The sequence below is a fragment of the Kogia breviceps genome, chromosome 6 (assembly GCF_026419965.1).
Source record: "Kogia breviceps isolate mKogBre1 chromosome 6, mKogBre1 haplotype 1, whole genome shotgun sequence".
In the NCBI taxonomy this organism is placed as follows: domain Eukaryota; kingdom Metazoa; phylum Chordata; class Mammalia; order Artiodactyla; family Physeteridae; genus Kogia; species Kogia breviceps.
The window spans coordinates 13,721,052-13,747,480 of record NC_081315.1 but is presented as its reverse complement, the minus strand read 5'-3'; the positions used below and the strand labels follow the sequence as shown (position 1 = coordinate 13,747,480).

The window sequence follows — 26,429 nt, the reverse complement described above, 5'->3', positions numbered from 1 at the left end:
AGCAACAAAATGGGAATTAAATGAGATGATGAAGATAAAGTTACTAGCAACTGAAAAATTTTCAGATGGCATAAAATTCGGCTTGAGATACACACGTCGTATATTTCAGGTTCCCTTGGTAAACGTTATATACGCAACTTAACATCCTCTGTTATATTTTTCCATATAATACTCCTCAGCTCTGTCCAACTTCTTGAATGCCCAAATATGCGTGAAGAAGAACACTGTTCTCTGATACGTTATCAATAGACATGATTGTTTCAATAAAATATAAGAGAACTTCCAGTAACTAGTAACAATAAGACTATTGAACATAAATGAAGAAGAAATACCTGATCTGAGCAAATGTCATAGCACATCTGACTTGGTAAGGAAGAAAAACAAGTCACAGGAAACCTCCATGAATAAATGCTGTGACTGAGTTTCTGGCTGAACTGTATCACAACAACATTAGCCACTATTTCTTCCGCCGTATTTTCTTTTCCATTTTCTGACTTCATGCTGAAAAGCCTTAGCCAGAGAACACCTCTTACTGGACGCAGATTAGAGTCATAAGATATTAATATCTTCCTTCTGAAGAAAGCAGTTTTGACGAGGTGTCTCCGTGTTATCACTAGATTAGAACTCACTGGCCATTTTCTTTTCTTTTCTGCAGCTGCTCTTACTCGGCGTGTTCACTCAGGGTTCACTCTGTGACTCGGGACACTGGCAATGCCACCCGGGCTGCAGGAGACCCACGGCGCGAGTCACCTTTCCAGCGACCCTCTCCGCACCCGAGCGCGGGCCGCTCGGCGCACACCCACGGAGCCCCGCGGCGCGCCAGGCGCTGTTCGAGGCGCTGGGTGCGGGCACAGGGGCCGTTCCCCTCGCGGGGCTGACAGTCTCGCGGGGAGCAGGATGTCGTCATTTATTATATTTTAAAGATAAATGATAATAAACAACTGCAGATCGTGATAAAGACCATAAAGGAAAGAAAAGGGTGATGCGATAAAGAATAACTGGGGGAAGCGTATAACACTACACTCTAGAGGGGGCTTAGGAAAGGCTTCCCTGCGGAGAAAAGAGTTGTGCTGTGACTTGAAAAAAAAGGGGGACAGAAATCACTCAGAAAAGCTGGGGAAGGACGTTCCAGTCAGAAGAAATAGCCAGTACGAGGGCCCTGAGGCCGGAAGTATCCGGCAGGTTCAGAAACAACCGAGGGGCCGGGTACGGCTAGAATCCAGCGGCGGAAGAGCAGGTGCAGGAGGTGCGGTGGGCAAAGCTGGCCCCGGGGACAAGCAGAGCTTTCACTCTAGCGGAAGCCGTAAGGGCGTCAAGCACAAGCTGATTCACAGTCACACAAGTAGTACCGGAGCTACCTGAGGGTAGGGGGCGAAGAAGATAAACCGTTTTGGCTGGCAATTTTAATGCCCAGCCAAAGAGCGGGGGGTGAACTGGATTTAGTGGGGACAGTAGAGGTGAGAGAAATGAATGAATTCCATATCCACTGGGGGTAGAACTGTTAGAATGTACTACTTAGATGGGGCAAAGAAGGGTCAAGTCATGCTGAGCAGCCTCAAGTTAGAAGCTGACTGCTTCTTTAACTTGACTGCTATGGACTGTTCCCTTTGTCCAGCACCACCCTTGGAATTGCAAGGTAGAATAGCAATAAAACCCCACAGTGGCAATGCAGGGGTTCCGAGCGGACGCATAATAAAGGAAGAATATTTTACTTTTTGAAACATGTATGTGGAGTAGTAATATCTAAGTAAGGAAAATATTAATAAAGAAGTGCTAAGAAAGCTCACTTATAGTCTTTGGGAAGGAAAGGGACGTGTTCACGGTTTAGGTAACAGGACAAATGTCGTAGACTGGTCTTTAGAGCCTGTTTTTTTAAAAAATAATCTTAACCAAGGGCGCAGTCCAAACCACATTTACCCTCCCATTCAGTACACGTAACAAAGGATTTCCAATTTGTTGTCAAAGCAGTGGTCTTCAAGAGCCTATCACTACTATATTCAAAAGTTGAATATTTCTCATTTTTATAACCACTGAAAGTTCACCAGTGGAGTGTAAGGGGTGGCTTTAAGCTACACGATTTGGTAACATTTATATCCAGAACTTACTCGGGATTCAAGAATAATAGTTTTCTAAATTGCTTACATGGTCATTCCTCTTAATGAAGCTGGGAATATGTTTTGACCAAGTCACATACAAATCTTACATAGTTTTTTTTGCTATACATTTAAAGTAACATTAAGCGCTCCTAGAACATCCGGCAAAACTATTTTGCCCAATATTTCCGTTCAGCTTTATAGCACTATAAGGGATAATGTTTTGTCTTCATTCAAAACTTAAGAAACTCTTGGCTCTGGGATCTTACCAGTCTCACAGTAGGGCTCACCGTCCTCCAAGTGAAAGACATTATTACGAATAGGTTTTCCACAGGCCACACACACAAAACAGGAAACATGCCAAGTTTGTTTCAAAGCATTGATGACTTCCTGTTATAGAAAGGAAATGGATGTAAAGAAAGGTGATGATTATTCTACTAGCTGTACCAATACAGTCCCTTTAAACTGACCCAAAGTAGACACACATGCTTTGTCTTTGCCTAAGCTTTTTATCTAATGAACTAGAGATATTTAAGGACAGACTCACAAATCTTCTAAACTGATGCATCATATAAAATATGCATTTTCACAAATACACATCAATAAACTTACTTAAAGAATGATTAGTGTTATTTAAATATTAGAAATGTGGTGAATCCAAGTAAGCATTTCATAAGTGTTTTTTTGCTACACTACATTCTACTTTCCTTGAAAGGGTGTCAGGAACTTGTAAAGATTTCACAGTATTATCTTGAAAATGTCATGGAGGAATGGCAAAACACTTAAAAACTAAAACAAGCCTATACTGTGTCACACGATAGAAGCAGCAACTTAATCAGTGTAACCCAATCATGTTTAACACATGTTCACGATCTTGGAAATCAGCTATGGCTGTACTAAGCACACATTCACATGAGTGTCTAAAATTTGAACCATAAAGCATGGATTCTAGTCAACAACAGTCCTATGGTTACATATACCAAGTATCAAAGACTTGGGCCAGATTTTAATTAGTAAAAGAAGTTCTGGGGAGTTGGGTTTGCAAGGAATTGTTTCTTTGAATTGACAGAACGAGATGGAGTCATTAAAAATCATTTCTGGGGCTTCCCTGGTGGCGCAGTGGTTGAGAGTCCGCCTGCCGATGCACGAGACGCGGGTTCGTGCCCCGGTCCGGGAGGATCCCACGTGCCGCGGAGCGGCTGGGCCCGTGAGCCATGGCCGCTGCGCCTGCGCGTCCGGAGCCTCTGCTCCGCAACGGGAGAGGCCACAGCGGTGAGAGGCCCGCGTACCGCAAAAAAAAAAAAAAAAAAAAAAAAAAAAATCATTTCTGAAGAATAGTTAACATTATAGGAATTTACAACATTTATCACAAAAAGGAGGATGCTATACATAAAGTATGGTTACAATTTTGTAAATAAATTACTCCATAAGGAGCAAACTGGAAGAAAACACATCCTAAGGTTAATAGGAACTATCTGGGACTGGTAAATATATAGATCATTTTAATTTTATTCTTTACATGTTTTGTATTTTCTAATTGTTGTAGAGTGAACTATTTTTTCTAATAAAAAATATTGTCAAAATAAAAGACAAAAAAAAAAAAAGAAAATGATATGGATAAGTTATTGGCCATAGAAAATGCCGTATTTCACTACTGAAGGGCTATGGGAAGAAATGGCAGGTATTAATATCCAAAGAGATCACCATGAACATGTACAAGTGGACATTCAACCAAATCATTTCCCAAGGCTTCTAGTAGCTATTCAACTTTCTATCCTTGAGACAGATTACTATCCCTTCTTTTTTTTTTTTTTTTTTTTTTTTTTGCGGTACGCGGGCCTCTCACTGTTGTGGCCCCTCCCATTGCGGAGCACAGGCTCCGGACGCGCAGGCTCAGCGGCCATGGCTCACGGGCTTAGTTGCTCCGCGGCATGTGGGATCCTCCCGGACCGGGGCACGAACCCGTGTCTCCTGCATCGGCAGGCGGACTCTCAACCACTGCGCCACCAGGGAAGCCCAACTATCCCTTCTTTAATAGGTTACCAAACAACTAAAACACAAGCCAGAAAATCTGTCCTTTTAGTGAAGTTCTGGCCCATGTCTGAAGCAATGAGTTTAAGATTTCCATTTCCTAGAACCTCATTTGGTGCTAAGACTCTTACTTGACTTTATTAATCATTCTAGAACTCACGGAATACATTTATATACTAAAACAGTATTAATGTATTCTACTTATTAATTATTTGTCATTTGAAAAGGTACAGCCTGAATCATTCTCCTCTTTTCCTCTTCACATATTGTACAAATTTATAATATAGAAATATTCCAGTAGTATATTTATACTTTTAAAGTATCTTCAAAGTTTTAGACCCATTTAAAGATGTATTCCAAAATTAAGGCTGCTCAGTAATTCATACTAGCTTTTCTCTCAATTGGTATGAATTACAGTTTCATTATTGCATTTTCACATTGAGAATATTAGAACTCAGCAATGTAATTTCCAAATTCTGCATGAGTTGTATGAGTTTCATATGAGTCCAGGCACCTTGGCTGCTTCTAAAGTAAAGTTTCAACTCCTGCTCACCCACAGGAAATTCCTTACCTTTACTTCACAACTGCAAATTGGGTATTCCAGAGTAGGAAATTCATTAATTCATCATTATTTATTACGTATCTGAATCCTAAATTACTCCCTTTTTGTTAAAAAAAAAAGGTGTGGCTTGATTATTTTTCTATCACAGGTATACTCTCATAAAACTGAGGTTATATTTTTAAACATTATATGCATTCAAGAAAAACATATCATTTATAAGCCTCATGTTTTATATATTTCATGAGATCTGTGCCCTGAGCTTGAACCCTGATAAATGGGGAAGTGCGGCTCTTATAAAAGCGAGGGAATTTAATTTAAAACAGTGAAGGTGTCAATTCTGAGAACTCAGATGTGTGTGGTCCTGCACGACCTCTTCATTCCTGAGCAAACAGGGTCCTGTTGAGGTAGCACACCCACAGTAAATTATTTTTTCCCCACAGTGGCTAGACTTTCACCAGACAAGCCAGCACTCAGTAAGACAAAACCAAAGACAACTTAACCCCATGAGTCTGATATACTTCTACAGAGGTCTATTTAGTTTTGTTTTACAAAAATAAATAGTGATGAAAGCAGAGAGGGGGTCAAGCAAGAAGAAAACAGAAAGTAAAAATGACAGGAGGGTTTCATACCCCAAAGTTGTTCTGCTTTAAAACTCACTCAGAGTGAAAAGGTTTCCTGTACTTACTCCGAGGATCTTCCTTTGGCATCGGCCACATTCAGGAGCAAAGAGTTTCTCATAGCAGAGCTCACAGTACAGGGCTCCCTGCTCCTCTACAAATCCAGTGTAGGCCATCGTATTTTTGCAGTGAGCACAGTTAAATTCTTCTGGGTGCCAAGATTTCCCCAGCGCCACTAGGAATGGTCCCCTGCCAAAAGAAAAGAGATCAAGTTGGCTTAGGAATAAAGGTTTCTAGTTAGCCTGAAGAGGACCTCTTGTATGCAATGTCCAAACAATTAAATACTTTCTCAATTCTCCTTCTCAAGGGTGCTGGAAATTTATAGAAACTCTGTGCATTGACATGAAAAGGACAGGAGAGAGTTAGGAGTAAGCAGGAAGGGATTCCTTCAAGAAAGGCCATCTCTGCCCACTGGTTTTCTGTATTCGAGGGACTTGGTAGTTAGGTTTTTTGACTGCAATGAGTGAGTGCGTCATGATTACAACCGAGAATGAGAATATTAACTGTGATAGGAAATGAAGTAACCAGGAAAAAAATATATAGGCTAGGCAGAAATGAGAGATTGAAACATCCATAAAATAAACAGAAGGAAAAAAAAAATCTCAATTTGGTAATGTCAGCTCTTAAAAACAGTAACAATTATTACTGGAAAAAACATTCTAGTCAATTTCTCTTCCCCATACATTGTTTCTTATACTTACTTCTCAACTTTGTTAAACATACCAAATCCTCCCCTCCCAAATGACTACAGAAATTATAAACTGGGTATTAGAGATGGTTAGAAGCTACTTAGAAAGGTTTTATTTAATTCAAACATGACAGATTTTTAATGTACATTTGTATCGAGGTAAGAAATGTCTGTAAAGTGATTTCTTTCCATTAAATACTATATAGCCATGAACTGATAAGATGAGTTTGGTTTGCTTGACAGGAATCCATTATGAAGCTTTATCTAGTCATGAAGCCTGCGGACATGAACCTTTCTAGCCTCTGCAACATACTTTTCAGTAGCTACATCACACTAATTTTTATTCATAGAGTGGCTTTACCTCCGAGGCACTTTTACACTTATCTAATTTGTCCATGCAACATTCCTGTGAGACAGACCAGGGCAGTTATTATGAACCCAGTTTAACAGATGGAGAAGCTGTGATACAGAATGTTCACAAGGTATGACATATATCATAAAATCACTGATTGAATGAAGGCCAGAAGCTGAATTTCCTGATTTCTATTACACTGCTCTAGTCAAATGATATTCTGTCTCTGATCACACTACCATCAATTATCACCACTGAGTAACTGCAGGGTAACTAATTCTTGGTAAGCATAGGATATCTGACTTTTAGATAGGCTATTAGTGGGAAAAGCCACAGTAACAAGCATCACAAAGTCGAAACATTTTTTAGCCTTTGACAATAACAGAAACCTTGGTATTCAGTAACTATCTTCCATTGGGAAATTCTTTGCAAATACACTGTCGTCTTCTCAGAACCAGCACCTAATTCTGCAAGAGTCAGGTAAGTAGAAAGGCCCTTGATGAATGATTAAAATGTGTTCTGTGGGGATAAGAGGGTATTTTTTACCTAATTTTTGTTAACTTGTTTCTTATTACTAATATGACGCCATTTTGTATAAGCTAGTGCATGCAACTCTCTTAACACTGGAGAAAAGTAGTTTATTATTATTATTATTATTGTTAAACTTCAAGGTACCATTTTTGTTACCACTAACAAGGAATGCCTTTGTTAACTAATTCCTGCCAGGAAAAAAAAAGGGCTACAGATCACTTATTCTGTAACCAAATATGTTGCTTTTGGTAGGCTGTCCCTCAACTTGTAACTGGTTTATAAACAACAGTCCTACTCAAGACTTCATTTCCTTTTCTCCGTATATACCTGGCAAGTAGTTTACCTTCAAAGATAAGCCAAAGAGTCACAATGCTCAAAGCCAGACAAAGTTTTAGGAGAGCACTTAGCTTTTCCACCAGGTCGATATCTCGTTCTGTGTGCCTGAAAAATCTGCCAGGCTAAATTTACTGTGTAAATTTAGAGTATGGTAGAACTTTAGGGTTTTATGCTATGATTTGCCTGGACATTAAAGCAGATTCCAAACTATTTACTAGGGTGAATTTATCAGCGCACATCTTCAGCTCATCCAGAAGGGTGGGTAGCCCCTGAGGCCAGTATCCTTATTGGCTTCTCAGTTTGCAAAAGAAGTCAATCCAATCTCAATTTCCACTTTCTGTTAAAGCATAAGTGTTAGCAGCACTTGGAAGAAAGAGTTTTCCTCCTGAAGCACGCCCAGCAGTGCTACCAAATGTTTAACAAACTTCATCTGAGAAAAAAAAGAAAAAGACATTTAAGAACAGCTGATTGCATTTTCTAGACTTTCTAAAATATGTGTTGAGATCAACTCAGAGAACGCTGTTCTGTGAATCGGAGCAGACCGGGCCTCACCCGTCGTCCCACAGGATAATTCCTTTAATGATGGGTGCTAAGCGTGACACCGTCAGTCTGCACTGACACGTGTGAAAGGAAACAGCTCCACGAAATCCACCCCTGCTCTTCCTGGAAGTTCCTGTTGAGAGTGCTGTTTGTTAGGTCACGCATGGCCATTTTTACGTGGATTCCTTGGAGAAGTTCTTTTCAGGTTTTTGTAACAAGAACGGTTTTGCTTTTTCTGAGCAAGAGATTTTATTTTTTTTATCTCACTGAGCAGTAATTTGCAAAATTCATTTTCTTTTTTTTGTCAGTTGCTAGAAGGCTTACAGCCAAATTCAGTCTAACCATAGGCAAAGTATATATGTCATTACTGTCCAGACACAATGACAAATTTTTCTCCAGTCTTCATTTTTAATAGTCCCATCCATGATTTTCTTTCTTCTTTTGCTCCCTTTTGTAATTTAGAAGGTTTTCTTACATTTCACATATTCTTAAAAAGTCTTTTTGAAAGCTCTCTGGGATAGAGTCCACTATAAATCAATCAATAAATAACCCACTGAAAGGGTATTTTAAGGTATTTACTTAAGTTTCTTTATCAAATCTGAATAGTGAACAATCTTAACGACAGTAAAGAAACTCCCTCTACACCTTTAAAAAGTGAGTTGACAGTGTCCTGTGCTCCTGCCAGACCTCCTTTCTTACATAAACAGGCTCTGTGCAGATACTCCTCCGCTGAACTCAAAGAGCAGCTGCCCCATCAATGCCACTGAAGTTATGTATAAACAATAAAATCTCACATATAACAGAGTCCTGTCTTGTCTGTGTCAGCAGAGACTAATTTAACAAATTCATTAACACAGGATTAACAGAATACGGTCCTCTTCTCCCAGGTCGGATTGGGTTTCCGTCTGGGAACCGGAACGGCAGGCTTGAATAACTGCCCAGTGGAAAGAAGCATTCACTTCCCTCTCAGAGCCCTCTGCACCCACGAACCTCCCGAAATCCCCGCTGACCGACAAGTGAAGGAAGGGGAGAGCTGAAGCGCTGATTGGCCGAGAGAGAAGAGCTATGGCGTGGAACTTTCACCCTGTTCATCTTCTGTGAGACTGATGCCCCCCCCAAAATTATTAATAATGGAAGGAAAGGTAGGGAAGGATGCTAAGGGAATAATTCCGAGAAAAAGAACAGCTTAGTCAGAAAGGTGAAAAGAACTGCAAATTTCAACAGGGACAGCTGATAGGGATTTAGGTTGAAAATCAAATGCTTACTTCTTCTTCTTCTTCTTCTTTTTTTTTTTTTTTTTGCACCACAATAGGTTTATTGAACATCCACCATTCACATACAGATACAAAATTAAAGAAATAGAAAAAATATTTTTCCTGGTGATGAGAACTCTTAGGATTTACTCTCTCAACTTTCAAAGGTAACATACAGCACTGTTGATTCAAAGTCTTGCTTCCCTTTGTTATTTAATTCTTAACAGTAACCCTCACTGATAGAACTTAACTCTATAAATAGATGGAGAAGACATCAGAGAAGTTAGCCAACTTCTTTGAGATGATGTGGGTCATGAACTGGAAAGCTAGAATCCTCCAGGGCCCAGCCACTACAGATTAAAAGTTTTTATTTAACCAAAAGTTAACTGCATCAAAAGAAGTTAAAAACAAAAAAAGAAAGTTAAAAAAAAATCAAAATAAGTTAATTAACAAAAGTTAAAAACAAAGCCACATAAAAAATTACTCACATGCTCAAAAATAAATATGGAATCTGATAGTTGGCTACAGGGATCACTAAAGCAGAAGATGTGACATATTGTATACCAGGTCCATATGTATATAAGTATTGAAATCACCAAAATGAATTCCCATTATTAAAGATTTTCCTGAGGCAAGTTTGAACTTTACAACTATGACAATTTAGAGCCCTATAGATATCTCACGGCTTTTCCTCAGTACCATGATTCAGGACTCCTTACTATGGCTATAAGGGCAGTACATATATGTTACTTATATTACCAGGGTACTATGTACTCCTCATGACACTTATATTACTGCATTATGGTTACCTATGTCAGGTCTCTGGCTTCCTTATCAGATGATAAAATACATGAAATCAGGGACTGCCTCTTAACATTTATATACTATGCTGCTAGTATGGCAACTGGCACTTAAGTCTTCTTTTTTTAATATATTTTAAAAAATGGAGATGTAATTGACATATAACACTGTGTAAATGTAAGGCGTACAATGTGTTGGTTTGATACGTTTATGTATTGCAATACGATTACCCACCTTAGCATTATCTAATACTTTATAAGCTTTTGATGGATATTTGTTGTATAAAAGTATCATTTTATGAGTAGACTACTGAACTCTATTGCTTGCAATTTCTTTCAGATAAAAGTAATTGGCTGTTGAGGCTAGATAACCCCCATCTCTCCTCTTTGCACCAACAGGATTCTGGACGTATCTTTATTAGACTTACCACATTGATATGGCTGTTGATTTGCTTGTCTGTATTTTTCACCAGAGTGTAACAGTATTAATTTGCTAGAACTGCCTTAACAAAGTGCCCCAGATGGGATGGCTTAAACAACAGGAATTAACCTTTTCACAGTTTTGGAGGTTAGAAGTCTAAGACCAAGATGTTGGCAGGGTTAAACTCTTCTAAGGCCTCTCTCTTTGGCTTGTAGATGGTCACCTTCACCTGGTCTTCCCTCTGTATGTGTGTGTGTCCTAATCTCTTCTTCAAAGGACACCTGTCATACTGGATTAGAGCCCATCCTAATGACCTCACTCTACCTCTTAAGGACCCTATCGCCAGATACAGTTACAGTGAGATATTGGGGGTTAGGATTTCAACATATGAATTTTGGGGGGGGGACACAGTTCAGTCCGTAACAGTAACTTCCTTAAGGGAAGGGAGTAAGTATGTCTTTGATTTCTGTATCACTGGTATTTAAAGGAGGTGGCACATAAAATACTCAATGAGCACTGCTTATAGGATGGCTATATTTCTACGAGAAATAGAAATACAGTCATCCTATAGTCTCGTCTATAGTTAGACGAGAAACTGGAAAAGTAAACCTCTCACCCCCTCAGTCATCTCTATGAGTCTAGGAATGCATACACGGGGTACAAAGTCATTTGGTGGGGAGGAAGGAACCTGTAACTGTTCGGCCTATCTATTACTTTCTCCGTTCTCACGTACCCACTGGAACATTATGAAGAAGAGCCTCTTGCCACACTCAAGTTATGAGAGGTCTGCTTAAGCTGTTTTTTTTCCTGATTTAATATAGTAGTATATATGATTACATGTATATATAGTCACAATATTTATATATATTTTATATATCTATATATCTTGGGATGTATTTTCTTTACACAAAGTTAGAATCATATTTTATTTAGAGTTCTATAGTTCTTTTTTTATCTTAATACTATAACTTTTTCCTAAGTGGTGGAAGTTAAAAGCATGAATATAATTTAAAGTTAGATCTGAGCTCAAATGCAGGTTTTACCATTTACTATCTAGGTAACTTCAGCAAACATGTAACTTTTCTGTGCCTCAGTTTTCTCATCTGTGAAACTAGGCAATTATAATAACTGTCTTACAAGGTTATAAGAATTTAATGAGAATTCAGTTAAAATTCTTAACACAGTATTTGGCATATGCTAAGAACACATTAAACAATTATTATCCAAAAACAGCATCTTAATGGCACCATAATATTACATCATATAGATGCTGAACATTTGTTCTTTCCCATTTTCCACGACAGTAGATCTGAAATCTTGGCCTGTGTCTTTGGTTGTTTCTTTAAATGGAAGGGCTAACACGTTAAGCCAAGAAGCCTTTTATTTTCAAGTAAAATCTTAAGCAGAAGGGAAAATAAATAAAGCCTATTAATGACGGAGTGCTCAGAGATAGAACTGGGTGGTAAGACAGGCAAAAAATTCCGCTCGCTTCTTCCTGGGGTGACTGAGATGGCCCTCCTTATGAGAAAAGTCTGAAAATAAGTGAGCAGGAAATAAATCAATAATGTTAAAATTTTCTCTGTCACTGGAATAAACAATGAGTTGTCTGAATGTGATTGCTCTGGTGCTGGACTGTAGGCAAAGACAGGATAATAGCATTATGGCTATTTTCTTTTTTTAAGCATTTCATACCAAAGAAGAAATCAAGCACCATGAATCCCTGACTCCTTTCACCAAAATGCTAAGAAGCGAAATGTGAATGGTCCATTTAACTTCATGTTCATACAAGTGGATTTTAATGCCACTAGATGTAACAGTTCAGAAATAAGCTAGTGTTTTCATAAGCCCAGTCTACCAGAGAAACTAAATATGGCTTTGGCTATATTAGTAGCCTGATTTTCTGTTTCCCTATTATATCAGCACTCCAAACAGTCAATCTGTTCATGAGTATGAATCGAAGAAATGGTACTTCTATCATAAATGGATTGGAAATGTTCTAGAGTAATTTAATCAGAGCTTCAGTAGAATTTCCTAAAATGTAACGTTCTATCCATCTGTAAAAGGCAACTAACTAATCAAAGTATTGCCTAAATAATACAATTTAGGCAAAACATCCATAATCTTTTCAAGATTCAAATAAACCAAAGAATTATAAACATTAGATGAAAATAAAATGATCTATGGAGTTATAAGCTAAAAATATGTTCAATAAGAGATAATCAGTTCAGTACTAACATTCAGTGATCCAGGTTTCTGAGATTTTCCAAAAACAATGAACTTTTCTAAAAAAAAATAAAATAAAATAAAACATAAAATTTGCCTTAGTTTGTTTGCCTTTACTGAAAAAATATTTTTGAAAATTTGAAACATTTAGAAAATAAATATAAAACAATATAAAATATAAACAAATAATGTAAATTACACTGCAGAAAACAAAACAACAATATAAATTATAAAATAATCTTAAACTTCTCAGGTTCTGCCAGGTTACAATATTCTACACTGAAAGTATCAAGCCTACAACTGCAGCTTGTTTTTAAAACAGGTGTCCAAGAGAATGTCACTTGACCTAACGCCTCCTTGCTTTGGTAAGTGATACTGACACTGAGGCCAAGAACTAGAATTATGCTTTGACTGGCTCTCTGAACTGACCACAAACTATTCAAGCTGCTTTAGCATTTGAGCACCAAGCAAATGTGCTATGTTAATTACTGTTATAGGATCTTGACATGAGCTAATACCTGTTCCTGTTAACTTCCCCAGTAAATGACGCTCTAATGCTTAACTGAGAACAGTGCCGAGATAATCCAGAGTAGTATAAAATTTAACAGATGAGGGGGCAATAGGTGGTGGCCATTCATATTTTTAACATAATATTTATTTTACTTGGCAGAAGACTGCGCATTAAAATTATATCCTAGGCTAGCATTAAAAACTGAAACCATGGCAGTTAGGGGTGGGTAATGTAATTTCTATTTTGATCTTCATATACTCTCCATACTAAGTTTTTCAGATGTGCTGGCAGCGGTGATAGTAGGATATCACAGAATTTTATAATCAGACAACGAGTCAGAAACTGATACGGTTTGACATTTTGTTAATCCATCCAGTAATCACTTGCTTATTACAACAGGACACAAACAGCAGTGACTCCTGTCTCCATAAAGGGTGTTTTTCTCCAGACTATAGTATCCCCATGTACCAGTCTACGTAACCAAAGTACCATAACTTACAGAAACAATGTTACAAGTCAAAACTTATTTTTATTAATATTAACCTTAAAAACATAACCCTATATAGAGTTAATAATTAAAAACATTGCTTTATTGAGACAAAGCAGTACCACACTAGATTCTATAATAGTTTAAATATTTCTGTTAAGACCCTATAGTAGTACTTTTTAAAAAATGTCTCTAACCAAATTGATACTATGACCTGAAGGATGAGGGGGTCTAGAGGCATGTATGATCTGTTCAGGTCAGACATTCACCGAATGCCTTTTGCGTGTCGGGTACTGTGCTAGATTTTGGAAACCTCTAATGATTATCTCCTTCTCCCCGTAACCATCATTACTCCTCTGCTTGGCTAATTCCTATACAGCACGTACTCACTGTGGAAAATACAAACTAGGGAAAAATAACAGCTTACAAAATATCATGATTTCATTTCTGTAAAACAACATCTGTCCTTATGTGTGTGTGTTTTAAAAGTGTGAACTAAAAGACTAATAGTGGTTACCTTGGGATGTGGAATTATGTATCAAGTTTTATTTTTGCTTTCTGTTTTTCTATATTTTGGAAATGTCACAATGAACACAGACTACCTTTAAAAGGCAAAAGCTATTTTTCAAAAAATCATGTACTCTGTGCTGTGTTCTTGACACTTTTTTTTTTTTTTTTTTTGCGGTACGCGGGCTTCTCACTGTTGCGGCCTCTCCCGTTGCGGAGCACAGGCTCCGGACGCGCAGGCTCAGCGGCCACGGCTCACGGGCCCAGCCGCTCCGCGGCACGTGGGATCTTCCCAGACCGGGGCACGAACTCGTGTCCCCTGTATCGGCAGTAGGATTCTCAACCACTGCGCCACCAGGGAAGCCCGACACATTTATTATTTAATAGTGAATTAAGGAGAAGAATATTTTATATTTGGTTCTTAAATGAGATAGTGAGACTCCCTGTGCTCCATTTTAAGTAGTAACTAGAAACATTATCCTAAGCAATAATTATGTAAGAGAGGAGGGGAAAATGCAAGTAAGTCTTAACCTTTTTCAGCTTTAGAGGCGCTGTTGTTTCAACTATTACAAAACAGGGTAAATTTTAAATGAGGACAGAGCTTGAGCAGTCATTTCAAGTAATCGTCTGTTACTGCCAACAAGACAACTCACAGAGGCAACAGGTCCTCTGGTGGGATCCCTGCATTAACATTCACACCCAAACCTCATAACATTTTTTATTTTTTTAATTTTTTTTATTTTTTATTTTTTTTGCGGTATGCGGGCCTCTCACTGTTGTGGCCTCTCCCGTTGCGGAGCACAGGCTCCGGACGCGCAGGCTCAGCGGCCATGGCTCACGGGCCCAGCCGCTCCGCGGCACGTGGGATCTTCCCGGACCGGGGCACGAACCCGTGTCTCCTGCATCGGCAGGCGGATTCTCAACCACTGCGCCACCAGGGAAGCCCCCTCATAACATTTTAAAAGTCACTTGTTCAGAAACGCTGAAGTTTATAAGTGCCAGTGTAATACAGTCACTTAAGAGCTTACTTTTAGCCTTTCCTGCTTATCGGAATTAAAGAAACAATAAAATAGATTGGGATAAAAAGTATTTTAAAGAAGCAGATTATGACCTAATCGAAAATGTAAAGCATTTATGAATAGATCTGAAGGTAATTATATCTTTTAGAGCTTAGGTATTTGAAAATCCAATCTTCTCTTCTCAAGGACTCAAAGTTCTTTATTTTACATCATTAGTTATTTTTCATCTAAACGAAAGTCCTCACTTTTATAATTTGTGAAATAATGAAGTTCTTTGGGGTCCCTTCGAGTCTTAATATTTCTCTGAAAAGCCACATTAATCATTATTTTCCCTTAGTTCTGATAGGAATTAATAACTGACTAAATTGGTATTTTTAGTTTTATTATCACAGAGCCCAGAATTACTTTTTATTAAAAGAGATTCTAACAAATGTATGTGTATTCATATGTGTCTACTTCAATACTATTACATAGAAATACAGCAAGAATATTTTCACTAATAAAATTTCGAATCTTTCAGAATATTAAAAGAAAATCCATATTGGTATTAAGTCCTTTGAAGAAAAATGTAAAATCCAATAACCAACCTGATGACCTGGTTGCAGCGGGCACACATCGGAGTTCGTTTCCCCGCGGGAATGTGCTCGGCCCTTTGCACCAAAGTGTCCTCATCACTGGGCTGGGGCTGCCTTTCGGCGGAGCTGGGCAATGCCGCCGCCCCTGTGGACGTCCCACTGCTCGCGACTCTGCCAGTAGAAGGTGCTAGGAGTTAAAACAGAAGAATCAGAAGGACAACACGCCGAACATAACCTTTTCCTAATAAGCAAATCGTAACGTTACTTTAAAAAACAATCTATCCACTCACTTCTTCACACATGCACTCACACTCATGGAGGGGAGACGGACCAAACACTGGTCTGAGAGTACAGAGTTAAAAAAGAAACGTTCAAGGATTACAACCCAGTGAAAGAGTTATGACACATGAATGCAGAGAGTTTTGTAGGAAAAGCAGAGTCACCTCTGCTTCCAAGAGGAGACACGGTTAATGTTGCATATTGATGTTGAAATATTTCTAGTCATCCAGACAGCTCTGCTAACCATTAATTCGATTGAACTCAAAATCTATCATAGCACATTAAAGATTTCAATGTGTTGAAGAAAAAAGCAAAAATGAACTCCCTATATTTTCTGTCTCTTCCTGTACTGCCTAAGTAGACTGTGAAATCGGTCACCCGCTCATATAAGGCACATACGTAAGAATCATCCTAGGGCCTTCCTCTCCCTCCTCTTATAATGGGTCCTGCTGACTTTAGATCACAAATGGTTCTTGATTTTGCCCCCTCGCCTCCATTCCTACAATACTGTCCTGGTTTATGTCCTCAAAGTCCCCCACCTGACTAACCACCAAATGCCTTGCCCTCCTTAAATCCACACCCCCACGGCCCCCGAGGACGGAATTCTTATCTGGTCACAGCTCTGCATAAACCATTTCAAGGATCTCACTCTTCTCTGACCACTGAGTGTGGTCCAGTCTTCTAAGCACCACATACACGTCCCTCCAGTGGTCTCTGCCCGCCGCCCAGCCTCACCTGTCACCTCCCTCTGCCTTTCTCTTTATGCTACAGTGAATACGAAAGTGCCTCTTTTCCCCTGTGAATGGGTCTATCTAGTCACAGCCTGTCCTCACCTCACTGCTCTACCATTCTTCCGATTCACCTAGTAACCACCACTCATTAAGATGCAGCCCAGGCTGACTGGTGTGAGCTGATGCCTCATTGTAGTTTTGATTTGCATTTCTCGACAATCAGTGCTGGAGAGGGTGTGGAGAAAAGGGAGCCCTCTTGCACTGCTGGTGGGAATGTAAATTGATACAGCCACTGTGGAGAACAGTGTGGAGGTTCCTTAAAAAAGTACAAATAGAACTACCATACGACCCAGCAGTCCCACTACTGGGCATATACCCTGAGAAAATCATAATTCAGAAAGAGTCATGTACCACGATGTTCATTGCAGATCTGTTTACAATAGCCAGGACGTGGAAGCAAGCAAGCTAAGTGTCCATCGACATATGAATGGATAAGGAAGATGTGGCACATATATACAATGGAATATTACTCAGCCATAAAAAGAAACGAAATTGATTTATTTGTAGTGAGGTGGATGGACCTAGAGTCCGTCATACAGAGTGAAGTGAGTCAGAGAAAGAGAAAAATACCGTATGCTAACATATATATGTGGATTCTAAAAAAATAAAAGGTTCTGAAGAACGTAGGGACAGGACAGGAATAAAGACACAGCCATAGAGAATGGACTTGAGGACACGGGGAGGGGGAAGGGTAAGCTGGGACGAAGTGAGAGAGTGGCATGGACATATATACACTACCAAATGTAAAACAGATAGCAGCCGCATAGCACAGGGAGATCAGCTCGGTGCTCTGTGACCACCTAGAGGGGTGGGATAGGGTGGGAGGGAGGGAGACGCAAGAGGGAGGAGATATGGGGATATATGTATATGTATAGCTGATTCACTTTGTTATACAGCAGGAACTAACACACCACTGTAAAGCAATTACACTCCAATAAAGATGTTAAAAAAAAAAAAAAAGATGCAGCCCAGAAGTCAACTGCTCCACAGCTCCTCCCTGAACTATCTCTCCCCTCTTCCCCTTCCACATAATCCAGATTAAAGTCTTTTTCCCATGTTCCTGTCATTTTCCGAATGACTAGATTATTGCCTCTACTACATATATTTGTGTCTTTTCTTCCCCAACTAGAAAGTAAGCTCCCTGAGGGCAGGAACCATGTCTTATTCTTCACCATAGCAAATAATACAGTGTCTGGAATGAATAAATGAATGGATGAATGAATGAATAAAGTGGAATCAATACATAAATGAACAACAGCAAAAACTGTGAAGGATTAAAACCAACAGATCTGCTCCTTACCCACAGGTAATTAAAGTGTAGTGGAAGAGGAAAGGCACATATTCTAATGGTTGAAAAGGAACAACTTTTAAGAAAAGCATATAAATAATATAAATTGTGTGTGTATGTATGTGTGTGTGGTTGTGTGCGCGTGCGTGTGTGCTGACAGGATTCACATTAAAGGCGCGGGCAGAACTGGATAAGGTTAATTAGCATACTTGAAAGGCTATTTCTCCCTCACGAGAATAAAGCCTGTTTGCAATGACGTGCAACTGCAGACCCACAAACCCTGCATTTACAAACACCTAGCACATCTCCTCCAGCGCTCTGCTTGGCACTTGAGCTGTGAAATGGCACTTTACAGGCCAGGGAGCTCGACTAGTGCCCATGTTTCAAGTGAGTCAACTGGATTAGGAACACGTTTTCACTCTCTTAGACTCACACTTTCTCTTACAGAAATGCAAAAGGAACTTACTGTAATGTTTGCTTTGTCTGCTCTCGTCTTAATTCCCTCACTGGCTTGCATAGCACAATGCTCCTTCGATTTCTAGATCCAGGCCTGACTGCTCTTGGAGAAATGCAGATACGCCTTTTCACTGCCACAAATCTTGTTCTTATCTTTAAATTCAAGACAGGCAACATGGATTTCATCTGCTTGTGCACATTACCAGCTCATTCTCACTATTCCTGTATGTCTGCATTCTCCCACTTACTCAGCCATGGCCCTCTGGCTCCTCCGTCCCTGTCAGCCGCCAGATCCTAAGAACTGTTCCCTTGGAAATGTTTCCAAGGTCTGTCCCTTAATCCAAACCCATGCTCTAGCATTTGAGTCCTGGTCTTGAATCCTTCAAGTCTGGACAGTTACAAGTCTCTTAACCAGTCTCTCTGTCTTCAGTCTCTTTTTCAGCCTATTCTGCTGGGTTATTTTTCCAAATACACTACTCTGATCATATTTTCTTGCTTATAAAGCTTCCCTAACTCTTCCCTGCAAACTCTATGCATTCCTGACAGTCCAGTCCCTGCATGAGCTCACGCCAATCTTCTTTACAACCTTGTTTTTTATGTTCACCCGCATCCCTGCCAATATCGTCTAACTCGGTGATCTTTATTTACCATTTAACTTGTGCCGTCCCTATTTGAAGGCACTATTCTCAAATCCTTACAACAGCCTTATGATTTCGGCACGATTAGTCCCACATTTTTACTCTAGCTGAGGCAAAGAGAGGTTAAGAAAGCGGCCCAAGGTCACACAGCAAATTAAGGGCAACGCTAAAGGCAGGCAGTCCGGCTCCAGAGTCTGTGCTCTTAAACGCTATGCTATCGTCTGCTCACTGCCCCCTGGACATGCCGTGACGGGCCCCGCTTCTATGATGCAAGTCGATGAAATGTCCCTTCCTCCGTGGCTACCCATGGATTTCCCATTCTGTAAGGCTCATGGGAATCCCATCTTCTTCCCCAGTATTCCCTGCAGTCAGAAGTGTTCTCGTGTCCCTCTTAACATCTTTAACACCTCCACCTATGTAATATATTTGCTATTTATCAATATCCTGTAATATTTTTCCTTCCTAAGTCAATGATAAACTCTGTAAAATGACAGCTTCCTTCTATTAACTTCTTTCTACTCATTACCAGAAAACTGCCTCAAAAATAGAAGGCAAAAAAATTAATATTTAATCAAGTAAATGAAAAAGGAAAGGTTCCGAATCACTTTCATTTTGCCTTTTTAAAGAACACAATTGAGATAGCTATTTTTAAAATATGGATTAGGTTCAGGATTTCAAACAGTGGGAAAGTTACCAATTGAAAAATCTGAAAATCAGACCTCAAAGAGAGTCAAACCCTTTCATCTACCATATGCCTTTATTTCATCACATCTATGCATAAGCCCTAAAGTACTGAGTCACTGAGACATTTTTAGCAATAAAAGAGTGTAGTAATTCTCCATCAGTCATTGTAAAGTGGGACAGAATCCATCTGGCCCATGCCTCAAGGAGAAGGTACATGGGAACTAATTTAACATGAGAAGCCATTCTTAAACATGAAACATGTGACTGTGTCTTAAACACAGATACAGAGGCTCTGAGCTCACTGCTGTCCCTTCCTTGGGAAGACAAGCCTTGCTTTTTGTTACTGCCCCATTTCAACCACTTTGGATAAGACAGAGATTCTCACACCTCCGTTTTGTTGCTGTGTTGCTGGTGCATTGGCCCTCACCGAAGCTACACAAGCCTTGTTAATTACCGAGCCCTGAACATTTCCAAGGAACAGTTTCCCTTATGAATAAAGTGCTGTTTCATTTCTTCAGCTTGAATTTCTCACTCCTCTAGCACAGGAGTGGGCAACTTTTGAGCTGTCAAGTGCCCACTCCCTGGCCTCTGCTGCCTTGGCTTATTGGGGAGAGGGAGGTGTAAGAAGGTGAAGTTTTGGAAAAGGGGAAGTACCACAAACTGAGCCCAGCTTCCTTTATAATTCTGTATAAAACTGCACTACCACACAGACAAAAACAGTCTTCCACGGGGAGTACAGAGGCCAAAATATTTCAAATATGTTGAACCTGCCATAAAAATAAATTTTATGCAGGAAAAAAAAATACATCTCTTTAGAGACAGCAGTTTAAAGACCTCCATCTACTTATCTGTAATAAAACCAGATTTTTCTCTTAAGTTCTAACAGAGGTATTAAATGGGAGCATTGAATTAGCCCGATTTCATAATCTAGGAACCTAAGTCACAAAAAGTTAAGGGACTTATTCAGACTGAATCATGAGTAAGTCAGTAAAGTGTCACAATGAGAACATGAAGGGGAGGTTAGTTCTTGACTCAAGTTGTCCTTTTTAACCTTAATCTTGAACATCTTCCATTAAATTAGGCTTCTTTCGTGGCTGATCTCTATCCCAATGGGACCATGTTTAAAAGTTAATTTTTTTTCTTTTGTATTAAATATATTTCAGCATCATAAAACTCATCGAGAAATTTAAGGCCAGTAGCTACTCTCCAAACTAACAGTGTTAGTGAGATACCTTTTATTAACTTTAGAATGATTATTTATGAGTCTTAAAGGCTTGGAATGACACATTCATACTTATTCTCAGCTTTTGTTTGTATGACCGTGATAGTCAAACCTAAGATTACAAAGATTATCATTAAATAAGTTAATATAAATGAGTGGGAAACCTAGCAGCACACTAGAATACTTTCTCAGTATCTAATATGTAAAGTTGTCAAATTAATCAGGTAAAATTTAACCAACGCACAATATGTTGAGTTGCTAGTTTTTAAAATATTTGTCATAGTGATGTATTTGAGAATTCTGAGGGGCAATACTTTTTAAAAAAGCAAACAGACCACTGACTTATTAACCATGAAATTGAATTTATTACCAAGAAATAAGGTCATTTCTTTTGGACTACAGACTGTAACTTGGCGAGAAAGAATTTTTAAAAATTGAACCACGTAATATTCATTAATTTAGTAGAGCACATACCTCCTGTGATTGGAGAAAGTTTTGTGGTACGTCACGTGGAAAGACAAGTGAAGACTCTTTACTCTAGAAAGACCTTAACTGCATTTTTCCCCAAGCAGATGATTCAAGGTTGCGTCATTTAGCAAATTAGTTAACACGAGTTTTAAGCAATCTTATCCTGAGGTTTAATTTTCTTTTCTAACCATTTTAAGGCCCTAACTACGTGATTTTCAAGTTTATCCAAGTAACTTCTCAGTAATGGGCCACACAAATATATTACTGGGGATTTGTAGAGTATTATGGTATAAAAGACTATGTAACATATAAGGAATTAGAAATTATCTAATTACTTACTATGTGCTTCAAATATAGCTGAGCTCACTAAGAGGCTCTTGTTTATATACATAAAGTTTCCAGAGAGAAAACAAAGATTAAGACCAGTAGAATTCCAGGTAGTACAATGTGTGAATTCTCTGAAAACAGATATTTTCCAACTATATTAAGAATAAGGTGGGCTAGGGACTGCCTTGGCAGTCCAGTGGTTGACTCCGCACTTCCACTGCAGGAAGCATGGGTTCAATCCCTGCTCAGGGAACTAAGATCCCCGTATGCTGCAAATAAATAAATAGATAGATAGATGTTAAGAATAAGGTGGGTTATATGATATTTTTTCAAAAACAACTGTTAACTCTAAACCAATATTGGTAAAAAAAAAAAAAAAAAAAAAAAAGAGTATAATGTATACGTTAAATACCTGGCCAGGCTGTCCCTGAACAGGCATGAAATTCATCAGTTAACTCTCTGGTTCAAGTCAAATTACTCAACTACCAGTAAAATATTCTTATTCCTGGCATATATAAGGTGAAAAAACACTACGTTACATCAAACCTTACTTGAAAACTTAACATAAGTCACAAGGGGCTGGGGGATGATATCCCCCTAAACAAACAGATGTCGCTAGTGTCTTCCAAGGTAGGTTACTCTTACTAGATGTAGTGCTTTTGAATTGCTGAACGTATCATTCAGCAGGAGAGCAAGTTGGTGTTGAAAGATGCACTGCCCACGACAATATGAGAGATAAATAACCTGATGACTTCTTACCACATCCAGAGTACGTCCCAGTTCAAGCCATCATTATCTCTTGCTTGGCTTATTGCAGTGACTGCCTAAAGATCTTGCTCTACTTTTCCAACGACATAGAGGCCAGGAAAAACTAAATCAGGTCACGTTGCTCCTCTTCTAAAAACCCTCCAACAACTCCCTTCTAACTCAGAACTAAAAGCAGAGGTCCTGCAGAATCTGACTCCTGCGACCTCTCTGGCCCGATCTGCCATTTTCCCTTGCTCACGAGCTACAGGGCACACTGTCCTCCGTACTGTTTCTCTAAATGGCCAGTATGCTTCTAATTCAGGGCCTTTGTAGTTTCTAGTCTCTCTGGAAATCTTCTCCCCGGCTGTTTGCATGGCTCGCTCCCTCATTTCCTTCCTGTTCTCCGCTCAGAGGCCATTTTACCAATGTGGCTTTCTCTCATCACCCTACGTAAAACAGCAACCCTCTCCCTCCAAACCAGCATTCTCTATACTCCTTAACTGGTTTATCATCCTCATCTAACATAGTTTATATTCTTCTTATTGCTTTTTATCTCTCTCTCTCCACACCTTGAGGACAGGGACACTGTCTATTTTGTTCATTGCTGTATCTCTAGCATCTAGAACAGTCCCTGGGGCATATTGCTTAACAAATCTTTGTTTAGAGAATGAATGACTCTGGAACCAGAATTATTGTCTTCCCACTGAAAGGAACCAGACTCCTTAGAGAAACTGCTGATTCTAGGATTGGGACAAACAATGAACATGGAAAGTCCAGAATATCTTGTCAAATCAGAAAGCAAGAATGCTATCAAAGAACTAGAGTTGTATCAAATGGACTTAAAGAAGCAGATGAGATAGCCTGAGCATTAATAATAATAATAACTACAAAGGATTGAAATACTTCAAATAAGTTAACATGAACTCACAATGATCCTGGAATTTAAAATAACCACATTGATCATCTTTAGAGGATGCTACGGAAACAATTCATTATTTTAAAAACCCATAAAATTTAATAAAGAGGAAAAAAAATCAAGCTTTACAATATAACCTGATAACCGATCATGTTTCGACTATATTCGCTCACTCCCCTGCTGTCTCTGAACTATCCTGAAGCAAATTCAAGATTTATCATTTAATCTATAATATTTCAACATCATTTCTAAGAGTACTCTTTTTAAAAATCTACCCATAATACCATTATCACACCTAAAATAAAACAAAAATCTCCTTATCATCAAATAACCAATTTTCCAATTTACTTCTGATTAACCTCTGTATTAGTTTTCTCTCGCTGCTGTAACAAATTACTAAAAACGTATTGACTTAAAAACAGTACAAGTTGGGCTTCCCTGGTGGCGCAGTGGTTGAGAATCTGCCTGCCAATGCAGGGGACACGGGTTCGAGCCCTGGTCTGGGAAGATCCCACATGCCACGGAGCAAGTAGGCCCGTGAGCCACAACTACTAAGCCTGTGCGTCTGGAGCCTGTGCTCCGCAATGGGAGAGGCAGCGATAGTGAGAGGTCCGCGCACCGCGATAAAGAGTGGCCCCCGCTCGCCGCAACTAGAGAAAGCCCTCGCACAGAAATGAAGACCCAACATAGCCAAAAATAAATAAATAAATAAATAAATTAGTTAAAAAGCAAGTTAAAAAAAAAAAAAAACAAAACAGCACAAGTGTATTATTTCACAGTTCTCCTACACTGATATTACCGGGTCAAAGTCAAGGCATTGGCAGGGCTGAGTTTCTTCCTGAAAGCTCTAGGGAAAATCCATTTCTTTGCTTTTTTCCAGCTTCTAGAGCTGCCCAAATTCCATGGTTCAATCACCATCTCAAAGCCAGCAGGTTGAGTCCTTCTCACGCTACAGCACTCTAACCCTCTCTTTGCTTCCCTCTTCCACTTTTAAAGGCCCTCGTGATTACAATGGGCCCACCAGGATAATATCCCTATTTTAAGGTCAGGTGATAAACAATCGTAATTCCATCTGCATCCCTAATTCCCCTTTAACATGCAATATAACATATTCACAGGTTCTGGATATTAGGACATGGACATCTTTGGGGGGACATTATTCGGCTTACCACACATACCCCAACACACTATTAATCAGGATCCAAATAAGGAAGGTCCATATACTACATTTGGTGTATGTCTCCTAATCTTTTACTCTGTAATCCTTTCCATCTCCCCACTCCTTGCAATATACATGTAGAAGAAACTAAGTCTCTAGTTACATGTTTATGTGTGTATTTGAACTTTTTTAATAGTAAAAAGTTAAAGAAAAATTTTATACATATTAAACTGAATTGTTTCATCTTTACAACAACAATATAAGGTAATATTATTACTATTTGATGGGTCAGGAATACAAAGCTCAGAAAGGATAAGTGATTTGCCCAAAGACATGTACAGCAATAAAACGAAGCAAATATTTTTTGAATAACTACTATATACCAAATAATGCGCTACGCTTTACTGCTACAAATAAGACAGATAGGATTTCTGGCCTCACGGAGTTTAAAGAAGGTTACAGACCAGTAATTAGTCAATTATGTTATAGTGGGGTTAGTGCTAGAATGATGGAAAGATAATCAGTTTAATTATAGATATTCATTCAGTCACGTGTATACTTGTGGCCTACGGTGTGGCAGGTACTATGTTATATGCAGGTACCCAGTAGAGTAGGCGTACATGTTTTGTCCTTTCCCTCACAGAGCTCAAGCCTTTTTTTAATTTTTTGAGTTGGAGGTGCTTGTGGTTCATCTAAGTACAGACAGTCTATTGAATATATGAACTCAGGAAAAAGATCTGAGCTAGAAGAATGATTCAGGAAAAAGATCTGAGCTAGAAGAATGATTCAGGAAAAAGATCTGAGCTAGAAGAATGATTCAAGAGTTATCAGCATATTGATGACAACGGAACCTGTGGGAATAAATGAAATTGTTCAGGGAAAGAGTAGATGAGATAGAAAAGCTCCCAAGGTACAAGACAAATGACAGAAATACTTGGGGAACAGAGAGAGAGGTGGGAGAAAAACCAGGAGAACGCATCATGGAAGCCAAAGAAGCAGAGTAGAGAACATGGGATCCAAAACCAATTCTATATGACTCCAAAGCCTATGTCCCTAAGCATTCGTTCACCAAATATTTATTATGTGCTTCCTGTGTGCCAAGCTCTTCAACAGGCACTACCTTGACCCAGGAAAATATGAAGGCAGATCTTCTTGACTGTGATCTAAACGTGGAAGCACTAACTTCTAGACCAGTTTAGACGGAGGGGATAATGATAATGATGATTATCTTCTGCTATTTTAATTTTCTTAATAAGGCTGCTATAGTAAACTTAGGAATAATGTATGGAAGCACTATTTTTTTATTTGCCCTGGTATGCCTAACATCTTAGATGATCACTTTCAAGTCCCTCATGTACCTGTAAAAGATGAGTTTATTACAGAGATCTAACTTTCTTTCCCTCAACCTGGCTGTCCATCCTTTTCAGCCATTATAATTAATGGCTTCAAAGTTCTTAAAATATAACATATGGCTATAAAGCTAATTCTTTATGTTTTAAGAAACATTTCAGAGAATTTATATAAACTGCTTCAGAAAGGGAAATATAATTATAGATCTAACGCTTTTGCTAAAGACAAAGAGGCCTGAAGCATTAAATGTTGAATCCATTTTTGTTGTACAAACTATATGGATGTAAATATTTCAACTACTATATTTGAATTAAGAGGAAGCGACAGAGAAAGTTATAGCAGTAAATCTATGGATAACCATGAAATATGTTTTAAGAATCCTGTAATATTTCATTCTCATTAAGTCAGAAATGAGGCTGAAATTAAGAATCTTAACATTCTCCCTCAAAAGAAAAAGGACAGATGTTGACAGCCTGGACCGAGAAGTCATATGTGAGG

The 26,429-nt window shown here is 38.9% G+C and overlaps 1 protein-coding gene across 1 annotated transcript in view; it reads right to left on the bottom strand.

Moving 5' to 3' along the window:
* The window catches only part of LOC131758452 (PDZ and LIM domain protein 5-like), an 83,222-nt gene that overhangs the window by 5,372 nt on the left and 51,421 nt on the right, over nucleotides 1-26,429 (bottom strand). Inside the window, exons 7-9 of the mRNA XM_067036984.1 lie at nucleotides 15,619-15,793; nucleotides 5,372-5,552; nucleotides 2,363-2,483 (exon numbers count right to left, since the gene is read on the bottom strand). Of these exons, the coding sequence (XP_066893085.1) occupies nucleotides 2,363-2,483; nucleotides 5,372-5,552; nucleotides 15,619-15,793 (477 nt within the window). The remainder of the gene's footprint in view (nucleotides 1-2,362; nucleotides 2,484-5,371; nucleotides 5,553-15,618; nucleotides 15,794-26,429) is intronic.